Consider the following 20,435-nt stretch of genomic DNA (forward strand, 5'->3'; position numbering starts at 1 on the left):
AAGCACTTATTCCACTGAGCCATCTCCCCGGCCCTGCTTTTATTTATTTACTTGTGTTTTTGTTTTGTTTTCTTTTTAGATAAGCCTCACTATGTAGCCCAGGTTGACCTTGAACTCTAGGTGATCTTCATCCTGTGTGCTTGGATTACAGGAATATATCATGATGTCTGGCTTTGCAGTTGTTCTTAACATGACTAGGTTGCTGTTTCTCTCACTTCTTCTAAAAAAACAACCTAGAGCAATCACTGATCTTGTCCCTTGCATGTCACTAAGGGAAGGGTATTTATCATGCTGCTGGGGTGGAGAAATGGGCACTAAGCAACCCCAAATCTTGGCTCCCTTCCAGTAGCTGGTCCCTGTCGAAGGGGAGCATTTAATTGGGCCATGTCATAGGTTGAGGCTGGATGTCACTTTAAAGCCTCACGCAGTTATAGGTAGAGCCTTTTGGAGGTGGCTGGACCTGGAGTACGCAATGCTGGGATCAAGTGTGTGTGATTACTAAGTTAGTTCATTGATGGTTTGACACAGTTCTGGGTAGAACTTGCCCTAAGTATGGGTAGCCCAGATAAGAGATAAAGGACAGAAAGAGAGTCACTGCTTGTCCCTTATAGCTTGCTGCCTTCTGCCTATCATGGACTTTTTCTTCTCTGTGATGCCCCTCTGCCCAGACACCCTGTCTTGAAGCCAGCCAACTATGAACCAAAACCTCCATGAACTGTGGTCCAAATAAGCTTTTCTCCTTTAACTTTGGGTGTCAGGTATTTTGTCTCAGCAACACTCAAAAGTAACTAAAACAGGCCACATTTAGAAAAGAACCTTCGAGCTCCAGAGGTGGGGAGAAGCTGTCTTTTAAAATCGCTCAAGCTGTCCCAAGAAGGTTGAATACAGGCAGTGTGCAGACTAGTCTTAATAATGGTACCGTGTCATTAATGCTCAACTTTAAAATACAAATGCAGGGATCTAGGACACAGATAATCACCGTCGTTGTCATCTCTGATACAGAAAAGGCTACAGGAAGGGCACTGAGCTCCCTTCAAGTATATTTTCTATAACTTGAACACCCGAAGTAAAAAATTCCACCCTCTCTGTCCCCCACCTCAACACATCTCAACTCTAATTACAGATCTAGAACTGTGGGCTCAAAAATATCTCTTCCTGGAAAGGCTGAAAATTTGAGAGTTAAGAAAACAACGATGCTGACATCAGGATGACTGGGTGCAGGCCCGCTCCTCAGTGTTCATGCACGACTATCACAGAACACAGTTATCCATAATGCGACAGGAGTGACTGTAGGGCACTGTGTGAGTCCTGGCGAAGGGGTGGCTCACAGCCACCGTCTGGGCAGGTAGGCAAAACCAAGGAGAGAGCAATTCAGAGATGGAGAGATCACAGCACCCAGCACATGTGTGAGGAACGGGGAAGGAAAAAGCAAAGTGAAATGTGCAGTGTGGCCAGAGTTCAGTGTGTGTCCAAGCTAATGGCAGGGGCTGGGTCCAATGACCCCACCGAGGATGGACTTTAAAGGATGCCCTGGCTGCTATGGAATATGGATTTTTTTTCCGTAGGCAAGAGAACCCCAGTGGAAAACTATAAGGCAATGGCTTGGTCCACATTGTTTATTTTGGAATATAGGTTGAGTAACCTTCTCAAAAATGTTATAGACCAGAAACATTTTGTGTTTTGGGCTTTTTGCAGATTTTGGGATATTTACATATATAACATGAAATATCATGGGACAGAGTGAAGGCCACAAAGTGAAAACCAAGTAAGTGCCATGTAAATTCATACTGTATTGTAGTGGGTAGGAATAATAATAAGGAAAAAAGTCTGTACATATTCAGTACAGACGGCATTTCCCCCAAATATTTTCACTCCACAATGAAATATGAAATATGGGTTGAAATACGAAATTCATTCCTGTTTCATGAACAACTTACACAGACTGACACTGAGCCCTTGCCCCCTCCTCTAAGCCCGCATGCCCAGCCACTTGTGTGATTGTCCCCATTGCGGGCTCGCTGACATTCCCACACCAGCATGTCGAAATCTGAAGACCTGGCTTCTCCCATTGCTCCTCTTCCTCAGATACATGGACCACGCACCCAGAAGTCCGAATCAGAACTGGGATCAGAAGTCACTCCCAGCCGAGGCCCAGTTTATATCACTCATGAGGTGAACTTCGAATTTGTGTCCTTCCTTTTCTTCCCGGTCTACCCCCTTGGTCTAGCCCACTGCTCTAACTCAGGTTTTCTCAATGTAGCCCTAACGTCAGTTTGGGCTGAAGGTTCTTCGTGGTGAGGGACTGTCCTGGGCATCACAGGATGTGTCACCATAGTCCCTGATCTGTACCCACAGGATGCCTATAGCATCCCCTAATGGTGACAGTGCTGTCTGTTGTCACCAGAGGGACAAAATGTGCCCTAGTTGAAAACTGCTGCATTCACCTCGCTTGCCTTCTTTCTCACAAAGGCCTCTCCTTAGTTCCTTGAATTCAACAAGTTCCTTCCTGCCTCCAGGGCTTGGCAAACATGTCCTCCACTAACAATGCTCTTTTATCTCTCCTCATACCTGTCATCCCAGCCTCCAGGTCGCCTCCTGAGGGGTGCTCCCTGAAAACCCTGCCTAAGAGGCAGCAGCCCTGTCTTCACCCTGATCATGGCATGTGGACATTATCAGGATTGGCACTTTTTTATTCTTTGTTCTGCTCAGCTTTTACCATGGCAATGATAGCATTATTAGGGCAAGGACTTCATCTCTCTTGGCCTTCCTTCTATCCCCACAGCCTGGCCTAGTGCCCTGCTAGCTAAATACTTGTCATCCAGTAACTGAGAGAGGAGGTAGCATGCATCAGAGCTGTCTTATATTCCAAGCCCTAACCACACCACAACGAAAGACAAAGCCACAAGGTGAAAACTTAGCTAAGGAGGGTTAAGGCCTTATTTCAGATCTGTGTTTCATAACCGATGCTCACAGAACCCATAGTCCACAGCCACACATCCTGGATAGGTGCAAACCATGGTTGGAAGGGCAACGGTGGCTCACACGTCCCCTGGGAAAGCGGTCAGGTAAGAGGTTGGGGACGGCTCAGGCATTTCATTGTAATGAAGCCCTCTTTGTGTCTTGGGCTGGCTGGGACATAAGTATTTGAGAATGGTAATTTTGCAGTCTCCATAGAAACAACTTCTCTCTCTCTCTCTCTCTCTCTCTCTCTCTCTCTCTCTCTCTCTCTCTCTCTCTCTTTCCAATTTGCTGAATAAAGTTTCAGGATGACTGTTCCATGGGAGGAACGTCAGGCTCCACCTTCCTCTCTCGGGTACAATAAAAGTCGCTGACACAGGACTAACAGACAGTGAACTGAGCTCACCAGAAAAAATGCTGCTCCATTTGGGAAGAACTTGATTCCCACGGGGAAAATAACTTTCCAAACAGTCACCCTCCCACCAGTGCTTTCTTTTTAAATCTTCATTTGCTACTGAGCAGACTGTTAGCAATTTTTTCTCTTTTGGTGACAGCTCATGACATTGCCAGCTAGGTTTAAAATGTATTCCCTTCCTAATTTGACAACACAAAATATGTCACACCTGCCCAGAGGAGCTCATTTCTTACCATCAATTTTGAATCCTGTATTCAAGAAAGCCATGGAAATAGTTGTCCCTGTGTATCCATGGGAAACTAGTTTTAGGAAGTCTGTGGATAGTCAAAAATCTGTGAATGCTCAGGTCCCTTTCATAAAATGGCTTAGTATTTCCATATAACCTACACGTTTCCTCTCAAATATTTCAAGTCATTTCTGGAGTATTTGTAATTCCCAACACCAAGTAAGTGCTATGCAAATTCATATTGTATTGTATTGAGTAGGAATAATAAGAAGTGTGTACATATTCAGTACTGATGACATTTTTCCCCAAAACATTTTCACTGCACAGTTTGCTGAATCTATGGATTTAGAACCCAAAGACAGATGACTAAGTATCACCATGTTGGGGGTTCTTTTGAAGATTAAATGAATTAATAATTCTAAAGTAATCAAAACAGTAGATGGTATGCAGTAAACACCTAGTAAATGCAATCAATTGTCAGCACAACTTTTGAAATTGCTTCTAATTGGCAGAAATGTTTGAGAATAAATAACACTTTGGCTCAAATAAACTCAATGAAATTTGATAAAGAGGTTCATTCCACAGCCAATGGCTTTACTGACAACAGCAGAAGCTCTGGGAGGGCACATGGTAAGTACCCTACCAGGTTTATTCAAGTAGATGTAAGGCTGGAAGCAAGGGAGACTGCTGGTCTTCTTTATCAGAATGCAGAATAAAGAATTCCAGAATTGTACCTTTCTGTGTTTTTATGTAACTTCTTAAGAGTCCCAGCTTCAAAAATCTTCCTTAGAAGGTCAGGCACAGGAGGGGGCAGGGAGTGAGAAGCTGGAAAGGCCATGACATGGACCAGGAGGCCCCGTGGGTCCTCAGAGCCTTGCTGGCCACATCGTGCAGGGAGGCAGGCGGAGCACCTGACTATATTCCGCCTTCTCACTGGAAAACAAAGGTAGCATTGTCCCTTGAGTGCTGCAACAACTCTGGGGGCCTGACTGGGTGCAGAAGCACTGAACATTCCAGCCCCTTTGCCTATCCTTCCTGCCAAACCCAACCACATCATAGTAGTCACTGCCCCTGGAGGAAACCACGTAACAGGGCTTCAATTTAGAACATTACTTCCCGTAGTTAGTGTTCTAGGGACACTAATGTGACGTTGATTGGAATCAGGCATCAAATGGTGCAGTGTTCTGTGATCAGAGGGCAGAAATGCAGCCAACCTGGTGGCTCACATATAGACACCCTCTCCAGTGGGAAGGCTGAGGGAGGTCACTGAACAATGGACCATTCAGGGACGCAGACCGAGGGGAGGACTGGCTTCCTCTGTGGTTTTCATCTGAAGCTGCTGTTTTTCCTTAATGATATGTAACATCTGGCTTAAAACTGACAAAGGTAGATTTGAAATCAGGTGTTTCAGTACTTGGAAGACAAGTGCGTGCCCAGGTGACGCTATGCTGACGCTGAGCTGTTCAGAGCTGGGGAGACGGCAAAGGTACATGCCAAGAAATGCTTCCCAATCTCGTGGGACTACTGCGTACCTCTCAAAATGATGAAGTTCAGCTCCTTGTTGTTGCTCAGCTTCTAAACTCAGTGGCAGTCTGTGATTGGAGGCACACATGCCTCCCTCGGTGCAAGCCCCACCCCTGGGACTGGGCGTGGTGGTGTGCGCCTGTAATCCCAGCTCTTGGGAGGCTGTAAACAGGCGGATCACTACGAGTCCGATCTAGCAGTGAGACCCTCAACACCTTGTAGACTCTTCCCTAAAATACAAATTACAAAAAATAACAAATAAAATAAAAAGGAAGGACCGCTCTGGGGCAGCGTGCTGCTCTGGCATTCTTCACCGACTGTCTTCTAAGCAATTGTTTTCCTTGAGTCCTGCCCTGGGGAGGCAGGCCTACCGCTGACTTGCTCGGTTCCCATAGAACGATATGGACAGGAGGGGCCGAGGGCTCTTGCTCTTGTTAATGAAATTAGTAACTTCATGCATTATGGTTCTACTTTCTCTAGCATGTGTTCACACCTGTGAAATTATTTGATTATTATAGCTCTATGAGCTGGGCAGGAGAGGTATTAATTATATTTTATCAGTGAGGAAAAATAAGATATAAATCAACTTTTAAAAATTGCCTAGAGTTGTAAACTAGTATCTGACAGAGCTGGATTTATATTAACCTTTATTTTTAAAAACTATTTTTTTTTCATCCTTGGCACTAGCAAATTTCAATGACCTTTTGTCTTAAGAGTCTGTCTTGTGAATTCAACAGTACAAAATTCCTGGCCTCTACCTTTCAGAAGTCAGTAGCTCCCCCATCATAACAACCACAAAAAATATGTCTAGACTTTCCAAATGGTTAGGGGCAGTGCAACAAGTCTGAGAAAACCACTGGGACAAGGGTTTTTGGGGTTAAGGTATACTAGGTATAGCAGTTGGAATGTCAACAGCCATTTTTGTTAGGGACTTCAGTAGTTGCTGGTCAAGGCAATTGCTGTTCCTCCTCAAACTCAGAGGTGTCTCTATTCAGCTGTGTCTATTCTCTCAGGGCAGAAAACAAGTTGGCTTGTTTTAAGGAAGTGGTAGCTTTCTAGAATTGAGGGAAAGGAGGAGCTGTCAGAGAACTGAACACAAGCCAGCTCCTTTTCTTTTCAAACTTTGGACATGTTACTTGTTCAATTTTTGAACAGGTTGTCCTTTCATAAGGTTCAAAGTTACATCATATGAACAGGTGTACAAAGAGATGTCTTCCCCCACCTTGAGGATCCCACTAGAGTTCTTCCTAGAGGAAGCTGATGTTACCAGCTGTGTCGCTTCTCAGAGTGGTGTTATAAAGAAGTGGACAGGGGACGGGGAGATGGCTCAGTAGAATAAGTGCTTCCCTGCCAAGTGCAAGGATCTGAGTTCAATCCCCAGTTTGAAAAAAAAAAAAAAGAAGTGTACATCTGAACAAATGTTTCCTCTTACATAAAGCTGTCTCTGGGCCACTGCCTTACTCATGTCTAAAAAGCAGTGAAAGAGAGCTTTCCTTGTAATGTGGTAGGGCTAGGCTTTCTTACCTCCCACCTCATCACTGTTTCTGGACTGGTAGAGAAATTGGCTGAGATTCTGGAATAAAGCAGCCATTGAGGTCTTAATAAAACAGGGGTTGGGGCTGTACTTAAGGGGTAGTGAACTTGCCTAGTAGCCATGAGGCCCTGGGTTTAGCTTCCAGTACTGCAATAAATAAATAAATAAATAAATAAAAAATAAAATCAGGTTAAAGATACTAGGACATGGGGATCAAGAAACTCACACTTTGTGTGTCTAGGTCTGGTCAGTTTCTTACCTGACAGGACAGAAACTGGTTAAAGAGACTTGGCAGACCTCAGTGGGTATGCTGGTGCTGAGAGAGAGGAGCCCTGCCTCCTCCCATCATGCTGCCTCTAGAGCCAGAATCTCCAGTGAGGCCTAGCGTGGATGTGGGCCCAGGAAGCTGGAAGAAGGAGAAGAAGGGGCAGAGGGTGCAGTGGGACAGGAAGAAAGGCAAATGGCACCAGTCCAGACCCAAGTATCTGGGAAGTGCTATCTAGTCCAACAGATCACAAAATGAGGACATCCGTTGGCCGCAGATGAATTGTCTCTCTGAACCAAGACTTGGTAGTAGATAACTTGACATATGTCCTGAGCCAGTCTGCCATCGGTTAGTTTTGGGAGGGAGGAGGCTGGGCAACTTTTCACATTTAAAGTAGAGAAAACTTGGGTCTCTGGTATTAGTATTTTACCTGACTTATATGATCCTTAAAATGAAGTCATGTTATCTAAAAAGAATCCAAAATAGCAAAAATAAAATAAAACAAAATCATGTCCTGCCTCCTGCTTCCTTATGAGACATTCATCTCATGAAACCAAAACAACATTCTTCCCTTCACTTCTTTAGTTCCATAAGTGGTAGCTACTTGGAAAACTTAAAGGTCAGTCATCATCATGATGTTTTTGAAAATATTCCTCCCATCTTTTCCTGCCCAAATTTTTACCCAACTCTGTTCAACTAAAACGAAGCTTGTGTGTCGCTGGCCCCTGACCTCACGCAGCTTGCACCCTGCCCCTGGATTTGCACGCACCATCTTGCCATCCCCCACTATACCAGCATGCTTCTTCTCTGCCCTGTAACTATCCATCAGTCACAGGCACTCATTCAAGCTTGAGGTTTAAAACAAAGATTCAACACTCATTTCCTAAACCCCACCAGGCACATTTAAGATGTCCAACAGCTACATGCAGTGTGCAGCGGCTACGTAAGTGCAGATTATAGAATATTTCCATCATTCTAGAAAGCTTGATCGGATAACACTGGCTTAGATGCTAAAATTCAAACCCCTCAAACAAGCACCCAAGACTGGCTGTTGCTGGGAGCCAGCCCATACCTCTGAAATTCCATGCTACTTTCCCTAAGCAGTGACACATGGTTTTGATCAGGCCAGACTTTCCTCTGGGTCTGACAAAGCATGCACACTCCTGCTTCTGTGCCTACATTCATCAGATTCCCTGGAGACAAATAAGTAAATAAATCAGAATGTACAGTCTCTAAAGGAGTGGGATTTTATGTCATGAGAAAAACAATGCGACCTTATGAAATTCTGATCCCAGCTAAACGCTCTGTAGCTAACAAGCCTAGGAAAAGACCGAGAAGACAGTAATGAGCTCTAAGCTCATCAGGACTTGTGAAATAATTAAATAAAATGCCTCTAATCTTGGCATTTACTCGGTCTTGATTTGGGTCATTATTTAATTTTTTTTTCACATGGGAACATATTTTATTCCTGCAAAATAAATTGTAAGGTCATGGGAAACAGAAACAAATTCTTTTTTTTTTTTTTTTTTGTGTACTTGGTACAGGGTTTCACTACACAACTCAGAAGTGTAGTGATCCTCCTCTTTTCAGCCTCCCCAGTGCTGGGGTTACAGGTGTGCACCACCATGCCTGGTCTCAGTGGCCAGCTCAGCACACCCAGGGGCAGGGCTGGCATGGCATGTGTTGCTGGGATTGAACCTCAGTCCCTGTGCTTGCCTAAGCAGGTGTTTAGTCTGCTGAGCTATCTTGCCAGTTCTTTTTTTTTTTTTTTTCAAAATTTTATTGACAAACAGCAATGAGACAGTTTCAAATCAAATCAGAAGTACAGTTTCAACAAATAACACACTGCATATATTCTTCTTAGTGGTTAATTGCTGTACAAGATGCGGACTTGAGATCCTATTTACAAATACCATTAGAACAAATCATTCTATTCATTAAGAGAATGCAACTATATATCTATCCTAACCACTTTGAATACACAGATACAAAATGGACATTCATCTGTATACCCCATTTTTTCTAAGTTCCGTTACTGAATATTATAGGTGTGTAAACTCATCAAAATATTCTAAAAGAGTCCAGTAGCCCATAATAGCATTGGGTCTTCTGTTTAACTGGCAATGTCAGAAATTATTGACCTGAGTCCCCCACAGCTCAACAGAACAACATTATCTTGCCAGTTCTTAAAATGAATTCTTATAGGCATTTTTCTTACAACCTTTTCTTTCCTGCCTCCCTTTTCTACACTAATTGTAGTCATAGGTTGCAAACTAGTCACAGTTAATAGGCCAGATATGTTCAATAATCATGCTATTTTGTTCAGTGTATATCTAAAAATAAACAAACAAACTTCTGAATCAGTTTTTGATTGAAAAATGGGAAGATTTCACATCAAAATCCTTATTTCCAGTTTCCTGAGAGCCGAGTATGTTGTGGGGCTGCACAAGCATTTGTGCGAAGGTTGTCAGCTGGAGCGGGATGCCCCCTGGCCCGTAAAGGAAGGCACACATTCCCTGGATGATCCCCTGGTTATTGTGCTCCTTGTTGACTGCCCAGCCACTCTAGGCTTCTGCATTTACAACTCTTGCGGAAGACATGCAGTAAAAACTGAAGATGGAAACACTAGACTCAGTAAACACAGCCTGGCAGCTGTTAATGACTCTCTTAATGGGCGATATGTTTGTTTTAGGGACTTAAGCTCAAACTTCTTATTTTAATCCTTAGTTGAATACATTAACCTCATGGACTGAATTTAGCTCTTCTTCCTGAACTTGCCAAGAACTGATCATGAATTAGGGAAATGGTCAAGTGGAAGAACGAAAGGGCAGCCAGCCTAAACAGTCATGTGCAAATAACTAGAAACACAGAGCATATAGGATTGGTCCACAAAAAAGAGAACTGTTCCACAAACACAGTGTTCCCTAAAAACATGTGGGAATCATAACACTCATGATGCTGACTGAGTGTTGCTGGCAGCAACCCAGTAAATCTGGGGCTATACGCAGAATTCCTAAGCCAGCCTGAGCCGTACTGGTTTCTCCTGGGCCCTACAGTCGGTTTCAAGCCTTGCTTTCCCCAATCACTCCTACTTTCTTAGGCACCCCTTTGACATCGCTCTTCTTCTTGGTGCAGTAGGTCAGGGGGTCCCTAACTTGGGATCCACAGGTGGCTTTCATCATCAGCCATTCTTAAGAAACAAGTGCATTCGTGAAGGTCAGAGCTTTAGGGCTCAAAAATAAATTGAACAGCATAGTATTTGTAAAAGGGCATGGGTAATGAAGAGCACAGGGGCCTTGGTGACACTCTCTACTCCCTGAGCTGTCATGGCTAGTTTCCTTGTCATGTGCAAAGCTCGGCTTTTATGCCATCATTCTGGTCATGAGGAAAAACTTCAAGCTACACAGGGCATGTGAGGCGTTGTGCTGGTAGAGACTGCATGTACAGGGAGCAAAGTTGCTATTTTTTTAAGACATCTGAGCAAGCTACAAACACACTAATCGTGCTGTACTTGTCTATCTTGTCTGAAAGAATACTATAGAGATTCCCAAGGCTTTTAAGTGAAGATTCCTTAAATTTGAACATTATTATTACCTACAACTAATCTAAGGACTCTTTCATTACAGGAAATGTGGTTAATATGACATAAACTATATTTTGTTGAACTTCCCCACCTTTATAAATGATATTTCTTCTCTAAATGTGTGTAAATCATATGGTGAGTGACTCTCAAAGTTTGCTGGGCAACAGTGTTTCACTTATCATCAAGTGTCCAGAATATACTTTTTCCTCATCTCTGAGAATAGGGATATGACTTGCTCCTCTCTTATGATATTTCTCCCATACTCAAACATATTCAAAACTCCCAGGTCACCATTTCCCTCTTCTCAATTCAAATTCTTTCCTCTGGGAAACTGCTCATCTCAGCCTAGAGATAATCTCACCTACAACGGCAAATGCGCTTTGTATTATCACCTCTCCTAACTCTGTCACTAACACCTTCTCCAATTTGAAGATAGAGCCTCTTAATGAAGAAGAATTAAATTGAATAATTCAGCTGAGCTTTGATATGTCAGTAAAGTAACACTCTAAGTGATCCCTTCTTCCTGCGGTGTGTGTCAGCACCGTATTTTCAAGGTTTAAGGCTCTAGGAGTTGGTCTGTGTTTTCTAGTGCTTTTCCTAAAGGGGCCGAATACTTTCTCCTCCATCATTTATATTCTGTATACCATTAGGGATCCTAAAAAGACACATATACTTTTATAAATTGCTGGTGTGCACACATATACTTGAGTCCCTTTAACTTTCCCTTGCCTTTTGGGTAATAGAATTGACTGGGATCATAGAATCTGATTTATAGCATGTATAACTTTCCCAACATTGCTGAGACAAATATCCTGGTAGAGATGGTAGAGATGGTAGAGATGTTAATTGGAGAATCTTAACTACACTATTATTGACAAGCTGGTTCACTAAATTCTGGGACAGGGCACAGTCAGAAAGCTCCAACAGGCCAGAATCACATTCTTTCTATTACTGCTGTATCATGCAAGTGCTGTTATAGGTTAGGATTCAGTCAGGAATCTTGGTGCACTTTAGTGCTGATGAGAAGACTGTGAGGACAGGACCTGAGGTAATGACCGGCTGGAAATTTAGCCATCTCTCCACTGGCTCTGATGTTTGACTGAATTTCCAAAATTCTGGTAAACAAGATATGACTGGTCTTTCACCTCTGTCTAAAAATAAGCAATAGTGTACTGGCACCTTTGGATTGATGGACAAATTTTACAAGATACAGTGTGACATCCTGGAGATTTTAAATCTTCACCCAGCTTTTCCTTAAGCAGATCATCACTCTGGATGACAATGCCCTGTTTGTAGTGCCAGGTTTGGATGCATAGGAAAGTCAGACATAAAAGATATGCCAATAAAAGGGGCTTTCTCTCATATAAGAGCTGAACAGGAAATGTATCCTGTTAGTTCCATGACGTGAATAGGCACTCAGATAAAATGGTTCAAAAACTTCACTACAAAACTTCTCGCTAGCTATCTAACAGAAAGTAATAGGCAAAAAGAGAAATTAAAATATAATAAACTTTCTAGAAAAACCTCTACTCCTGAGAGGGTAGGAGCACAAGAACTTTCAAAAACTACAATGTACAGTCAATTCATAATGAAGAGCCGTAGTGCCTGAGGACACAGTTTACTCTTGTAATGTTTTTGAACATGAGCTGGATTGTTAGGAACAAAAAATTTTTACAGTTGAGAACGGTCACGTAAGACACACTGGAAGCCTACAAAGTGAGTTTTGTGAGAAAATCATGGGAGAGCTCTCACAGGTCAGGATTCAGTCAGGAATCTCAGTGTGATGTGCTTTGGTGCTGCTGAGAAGGCTGTGGGGACACAACCTGACGTAATGAAAAGCTAGCTCTTTAGCCTTTGTTTATGTTTTTATTTTTTTTGTGGTACCAGGGATTGAACTCAGGACCTTGCACTTTCATGAAATCTGAGAAGCTTAGAGACTGGGGGTGGACAGAGCACTCTACATTTAAAATCTATGTAAAATTCAAAGATAGAAAATGTAAAGCCATATTAATATGCTGAGCTGTAAAAGGCTCAAGTCAACAACTTCTGACATTGCTAGTCTTATGGAAAACTCACTACCATTATGGACTACTGGACTATATTGGAATATTTTGCTGAATTCATGCACCTACAATATTTAAATGACAATGGAATACCCTTCTCTGACAAAACTAAACAAAACAGGGGATACAAATGAACGACCATTTTGTATCTGTATATTCAAAACAGGATAGATATATAGCTGCATTCTCTTAATTCAATGAATAGAAAGATTTATTCTAATAGTGTTTGTGGACAGGATATCATGTCTGCATCTTGTACAATGAATAACCACTACGACAACAACATGCAATGTGTTAATTATTGAAAATGCTAGTAATCGGTTTTGCAACCGTCTCATTGCTATTTGTTTCTCGATAAAATTATTTTTTAAAAAATGCTTAAAATTTTGATGAAAATAGGCAAAAAATTCACATAGCAAATAGAACAGTGCATCATATCCTTAGGAATAAGTAGGGTCTATAAATAAACACCTTTCTATCAAAGAAAACTTTAACAGTGTTTATCATAATAAATACAGTGACAATAGACTAGCCTCCCAATATACCTATCTTCTAGTCACTGGGGTCGGTGAATAGGTTATGCTATATGGAGCCAATAAGTTAAGGCTGGAGGGGAAATTAAAAGACTAATCAGATGACTTCATTCATTCATTGGAAATAGTGGAGATTGAACACAGGGCATTCTCACAAACTACAGCCTTCTCCCCACTTTTCTTCATTTTTACTTTCAAGACAGGGTTTCTCTAAGGTGCTACGTTGCCCAGGCTAGGTTCAGACTTGTCATCCTCCTGCCTCAGGCTCACCGAGTGCTGGGAGTGCAGGTGTGCACCACTTTGTTCATCTACATGGGCTCTTTAGAGGGTCAGGGTGATACAACTCAAGAAAGACCCCACCCACCACTGCTGGATTTGAAGCAGGAGGAGGCCCTGACATGGGGAATGCAGGCAGCCTCTGGAAGCTGAGTCCAAGAAAGAAATGGACGTTTCTCTGGCTCTTCTGGCAAGCCGTGAAGCTTTAGCCATCAGTGAGAGGCCTATCAGTTAGTATAGGGCAGTGCATTTATGTTAATCCAGGCTTCAAGTTTGTGGTAATTTAGGTACAGCAGCAACAGAAAAATAAGATGTCAACTTACAACTACTTTGGAGAAAGAAAACTCTCTAAAAATATCAATGCACCAGACAATACAACAGAGCTCCTCTTTTCTAGCTGAGGCAAGAACATAAGACACTCACCTTTTTATAGGTTTTTTCTTCACTTTGTTTTCCAGGTGCTGCATCTTCATTTTCAGCAGCTGACGACATCTATAAAGGAAAAATGCTGAATTTAAATTCTACTCTGAAACACAACCTATTAATATTCTTAAATAAACAGTGCATTTTAACAATGTTTTTGTTGGTACCGCTGTTTCAAAGAAAGAAAGAAAGAAAGAAAGAAAGAAAGAAAGAAAGAAAGAAAGAAAGAAAGAAAGAGAAAGAAATTCTCGGAATATTGTAAAAAAATTTGTTTCTTAATCTTTCCAAAATAAATCTTTACTTCTAAAGCATTCTAGTGGCATACTTAACTTTGTTAGCTCTAAGAAAAATGCTATAAAAGTCTAAGCATCTATCACATATATAAATTTGTTCCTACAAAGCCATTTAAATATTTTCTTCTGGTTATAAATACTTAGAGTAAAAATATCTGGGAAGTACCAAAATACATGAATCAGAACAAAAAAAATACTCTTAATTCTACTTCCCTTAAGGAACTCTACTATTGAGATTCTAGCATATTTGTTTCTACTTTTTGTTCTATGCATTTTTATTTTACATGGTATAGTATCATCTTCTTAGTTTTCCTGAATATTGATGTGATAAACATTTTCCTGTTTGATGATAAAAAAGAGAGAACAAGGTAGTGAAGGTTAATATTATCTTAATATTATTTTTTTAGCTTTGCATTTCTTCTTTTGAGTTTTCCATTTGTCTATGCAGTTTTGGTCTCGAAGTTACTGATTTTTTTTTTACCTACAGTCATTAATATTAATGAGTTCCCTATTGCTTTATAAGCTTTAAAGTTACATCCCAAGCACCTTGTTAATATTTGTCCATGCTGAATGTATTCTACCTTGTTTTACAATTGTGACACAGTTTTGCAGCTTTGCATACTTAAAATTGACCATCTTCATGAGTCTACTTAAGATTTTTGAATAGAATACTTTTTTCTCAGAGAGATATCACATGTTAAACAAGTATTTCTCTCTCATAATTACCTCATAGTCTTTTAATAATAGTTATTTCTGTGATACACAAGGGTAACTGCATAATCAGAGGAGCACAATATTTAGGATCTTAAATTACATGAAGAGGAGTTAATATATCAAGGAGGGATAAAATTTTTATTATTTTTAAACTTCTGATTTTGTTATGAGTTTTTGAAGCATGTTCTAAATCTTGGGCTTCATACTTACAGCTGCATAATTTGTCATAGATAAATTCTTTTTTTGTGTGGCTGGCTCTCCCCATCCTGGGGGCAGGGCTGGCACAGCATGTGGTGTGAGGATTGAACTGTTGTCCCTGCATACTTGCCTAAGCTTGCCTAAGCAGGCACTTTTGGCTGCTGAGCTATCTCACTGGCCCTGTTGCTAAATCTTAGAAACACGATTACCCATCACCTGAGCAACCAACTACCCATCAACTGAGGAATGGATAAAAGAGATGTGGTATTTTTATACAATGGAGTATTATTCAGCTCTAAAAGGGATAAATTTGAAGCTTTTATCAGTAAATGGATGCAACTAGAGACCATGCTCTTAAGTGAAGTAAATCAGACTCCCATGTGCAAACATCCTATTGTCTTTCTAGTGTAAGAACCTGAAACAGTAAATAAAATCTGAAGGATACAATAGATGCTATGAAAAGGGACTGAATCTGTCAAAAGGAAGGAATTACTGAGATGAGCAGGACAGGAAAGGGAATAGAGGAAACAGATACGTCTTTGTATGTAAGTAGGATGATTTGGATAATTGTACTGTGGAGTTCTGCTGGTCTATGGAAAGGAGAAGTTAATGCTTAATGCTTTTGTCTTCTTTTTCATATTTTTCCTCTGTCTTTTTACTTTCTTAAACTTATTCTTTCTTTTCTTCTTTTTTATCAATTTTGCATGCATGTATCTGGTAATCTGAGCAATTAAGCTGAAGGCAACACTATGCAATACAACAAATACTGTTGAGCTTGTATTATTTTGTTTAGCGAAATTCTGTATCATTTCTAATTTTTTTATTATTACTATTTTGTATTCGCCTTAAAAAATAAATACATCCTGGGCTTTCAATAAACAGTACTTGTTATACCAAGAAATTCATCAGCCATTGCTCTAAATGGAACTAAATGGCTGACTGCTCCCTGGCTGCCAGGAGCATGTGTAACTACAGCCATCCAGGTGGTGAAAGCCTCCTTACTAGGTTTACTACTGCCCGGGAACCAGACCTCCCTCCTACCTTCTTGACTTTTCATGTGTACTTACAGCCATTCAGCCTGCCCATATGAGAATAGGGAATCTTCAAGGACAGCTGTTTCACAAATAAGTGCTTCCCACTCCTCTTCTTTATTTGTACAAAAAAAACCCATGAGTTTTCTAGTTTCCTTAGAACAATATTTGGGTGAGATCTGAGTAAAATACTAGGAAATTTTAAATGCTTGGCAGGCTTTCTAATGTCAGGTTCAGGGTCAAAAACAAACCTGGAGCTGTTCAACAAAAGATCTTGATGAAGAAAGCCACAGCGGTCACTTCCCTTCTGGCTTACGGTTCTGAAATGGAAGTGCTTCAAGAGCAACTTTGAAGGGTGCCTGAAAAACCACCTCAATGAGAAAGTGGCTTAAGGCCCCAAGTGCAGGACAGACTACGTGATGGTTTTAACGTATGTTAAATCACCCCTCAGTTGATGGCAGGAAGAGGAGAAAAATGTGCAAACTTCTATTTTTAAAAATCACTTCCTTTTAAGGTATACAAAACAGATAATAATGACAAAAGAGGGCCACGAACTGTCATGATTCAAAACTTTTTTTCATCTTTTGTTTTTCCTTCTGTCCAGTGATATATGATAAAGACCCATGGACCAATTAATCAGAGACACCTGGGCTGGAGAGGCACCTGCACTGCTTAGGACAGGCTGGTAAGCTACCAAGGACTATTAAAATAGATACAGTGGTGATTACTGTTTGTTCCTGCACTTTTTATGTTTCCACATCAATTAAGGTGTATCATTTGCAACTAAAGAAGCCAAGATAGATATGGAATAAGAACCTATTTTACAAAGCATTCTAATCATATTATTTCAACATACACAAAAAAGGAGGGGAAAAGACATTCTGGCAATTATCTGCAGCTGACTGGATTATACATTCTTTAGGTTTTCATTTTTAGATTGTGTTTTATTCTTCAAATATGTTCAACTGCACAGTGCTACATTTAAATATAAGGAAAATATTAAAAATTTAACCCCACACTCTAATTAGTGGCAGAGAACATGTATCCTTGGTTTTTTCCCCTTCAGATATGCCAATGTTCAAAAAATTTCGAGTTTCTGTTTGTTTTTAATTTGATAATGTTATAGTTAAAGGTCATGATCTAGATACATGTTTTAGAATATTTGTAAATGAATATACAAAAAGCAGGGTAAGGGCTTTATACTGTATCACTCAGAATTAACTAAAATTGTGAACTATATTTGCTTACCTTTGTAAACAGAATGGCAAAGTCATCTGTAGTTGGTAGTGATGGGCGGCCTATTCATCATTTCTAAAACTCTTTTTTTCCCCAGGTTCCTGTTAAAATAGAAATCACTGGTCATTATTTATTTATATTTCTACTTGATCTCTCCCAAAAGATCAGAGATGGCTAAAGGGACACACACAATGTAACCAGCTGAAATAAAGAACCTGCATGAGGAAAAGAAGAAGATGGGGAACAAAATGATGCCAGCAATGTGGGCCATTCGCTGAATGTGAGCCATGATGACGTAGAACAAAAGGCCGTCTCCACTGTGACTCTGTGAGCCCTGGCTGCTGCATACAGCAAACAAAGGCACCAACATTGACTAGAAGTTCAGTGTCCAACGGGTGAAAGCAAACTGTTGCTCAAACAGGTACTAGGGGAAAGAGGTTAGGGTGGGTTTTCATACGGGACACTCCTGCGAACATGTGGATAGCTGTTCAATATTATCCCCATGACAAACACACTGAGTTTCATCAGAGTTACTCAGGATGCTCTAGGCTATAAATACAAGAGCTATTTTCTCATTGCAATAAACTTTTAAGTTCTGAGAGGTATAAAGTAAAAATAAATCAGGTCCCATGCTTTTCTTCCTCTGGAGATTACCAATGGTACAGTTCATTGTAGAACTTTATAAACTCCTATGCTTATTTACACACACACACACACACACACACACACACACACACACACACACCACATTCTTATTTCTGCTACTTGCCCTTACCAATATATTTTATATATTTTTCAAATTGATGCATGTACCTAATTTTAAAACAACTGCATAGTGTTCCACAAGGAGAACATACCATCATATAACCAAACACTTTTGCAGTTGAACACCAGATTGTTTCCAGGATTGGCTAATATTCTCCAGGGCAGGAAAAAACTGTCTTATTCGAACACATTTAATGTTCCAGTGCTTTTATTTCTGTGGGAAAGAATCCTTGGAGTGACACTGTGGGACCAAACGTGATATGCACATTAACTATTCAAATGACTATTGCTTTGCTCCTTTCTGTAAAAATGTCCAAGCAACCCACCCAACAGTGCATGAAGAATACTTGTTTCTAACAAACTCATCAGCACTGGATGCCACCATCTTTATTGTTTCCCAGCCTGATTGGCAAATCATGGCATCTCAGCTGTTTGATTTCACATTCTCTAGCTATTAGTAAGTCTCATTCTTTTCGTGGGCTTATTGATGATTTACATTTCCATTCATGTCCTTTGACTATTTTTATACTGAGCTGTTTATCATTTTATGATCAGTTTGTAAAATCTTTTAATATATTGAACATTAACTGTCATGAAATGCAAGCGATTGTTCCTTTGACCTTATTTATGTGTTCTTTTCATATAGATATTTTAAAGTTTTACAGTTAAATCTGCCCAAGTTTTCTTTATAGTTTAGAGATTTACTGTCATGCAATTTTTTCTCTTTGGATTTGGAAGAGGCCTCTTCCTAAGTTAATGCCATGTATGAATTCTCCTATACTTTTTGCTGATACTTTCATGGTTCCATTTTAACATTAAATCTGTTCTCCAAATGGAAGTCAATCTAAATGCAACTATCATCTGATAATTTTCCCAATATACTTTATTTTGTAAGTCAGGCATAGTGGTGCACACCTATAATTCCAGCACTTGGGAGGCTAAGGAAGAGAACTGCTGTGAGTTTAAGGCCAGCCTGAGGTACAAAGTGAATTAAAGGGCAATCTGAACAGTATAAGAAGACCTTGTCTCAAAAAGACATTTACACACACACAAATTTTATTTTTATTTTTTCTTACTAGAAAGGCATGCCACTTTTAGCATACACTGTTTTCCTATATACTTCAATCTACTTATGGATTGTACTCTGTTCCAATAACTTGCAGATTTCTGAGCTAATATATTGCATTACAATATCTAGACTGTATTAAAAAACCTCAAAAAATTAGACTCCCCCAAATAAAAGACCCAATCAGAAAATGAGCAAGTGGAATGATCCAACGCTTCACAGAAGAAAAATAAATGGCTAATAAACACATTAAGAAATGTTCAACATGCTGGTTGGTAGTGAAATGCAAGTTAAAACAACTCTGAGATTCCATCTTACCCCAGAAAGAATGGCCATTATCAAAAATAAAATAAAAAAGAAACTCTTTTATATTGCTGGTGGGAATGAATGCACATGGATATAAACTGTATGGAAATCAGTACAGAGATTGCACAAAAATTAAAAGTAGGAATTCCATTGGACTCAGCTATCCCCCTCTTCTTTCCAGATGAGTTACTGATATCCTATGACAGTGACAAATGCATAACCATGTAAATAGCAGCACAATTCCCAATAGCTAAGCCATACAAGTGGCTTACAGAGCCATCAAAAGATGAATGGATAAAGAAAAGGTGATTTTTACAGACAGTGGAGTACTACTCTGTCATAAAGAGAAGCAGAACTTGAGTGATTTGTTGAAGAATGGATGCAACCAGAGGCCATGATGTTAAGTGAAATAAATGAGACATGCAAGTTTAATTATTGCATGATTTCTCTTACACAATAAACCCAAAATATGAATAAAAAGCAAAATAAAAGATAGATATAGGAAGTACAGAGAGTTCTTTTGCAATTGGGAAGAGGCTCAGAGATGGAGGGAGAGGAAAGGGGATGAAAAAAGGAATTAAGCTGCAGGATGTGCATGTTCAAACTCTACACAAGGAATATAAATCATGTATTACAAACACGTACTAACAGCATGTCCCAGGGCAGCGCTGGTGCATCATGTGTTGCAGGGGATGGAGCACGGGCCTAAGCAGGCATTTAGTCTGCTACGCCATCTTGCTGGCTCTGTTTTTCACTTTTTTAAATAGAGATTTTTTTCCACCTATATTTTTAGCAATTATTAATTCATAAAAGAAAAATGATGGGCTTTTATCTATTATCGTTCATTCAATCATTTCACCATACCCTTGTGTATAATTCTGAAAAAATTTAGGTAATTTTAGTCATATCAGCTGTCATTTTTTATACTTTATTTCAACTTTTCTTATGACATTCACTCAACTTCTAAAATGAAGTTGAGTGATAGCAGGTGGGTAACAGCAGTGCCAGGCATTCACAGCATTTGAC

At 40.2% G+C, this 20,435-nt stretch overlaps 1 protein-coding gene across 3 annotated transcripts in view; it reads right to left on the reverse strand.

The window, feature by feature from the left end:
• Window positions 1-20,435, reverse strand: part of Pip5k1b (phosphatidylinositol-4-phosphate 5-kinase type 1 beta) — a 370,099-nt gene that overhangs the window by 243,301 nt on the left and 106,363 nt on the right. For 2 of the 3 annotated variants that reach the window (XM_023721887.1, XM_023721886.1), the window contains exons 2-3: window positions 17,285-17,373; window positions 13,801-13,869 (exon numbers count right to left, since the gene is read on the reverse strand). In XM_023721887.1, coding sequence (XP_023577655.1) covers window positions 13,801-13,869 — 69 coding nt within the window. In that variant the 5' untranslated portion in view covers window positions 17,285-17,373. Of the gene's footprint in view, window positions 1-7,994; window positions 8,015-13,800; window positions 13,870-17,284; window positions 17,374-20,435 lie in introns of those variants that run through there. The other variant, XM_023721888.1, reaches the window with a different exon arrangement.

This window comes from Octodon degus, unplaced genomic scaffold (genome assembly GCF_000260255.1).
Source record: "Octodon degus isolate 3935 unplaced genomic scaffold, OctDeg1.0 scaffold00087, whole genome shotgun sequence".
Lineage (NCBI taxonomy): Eukaryota > Metazoa > Chordata > Mammalia > Rodentia > Octodontidae > Octodon > Octodon degus.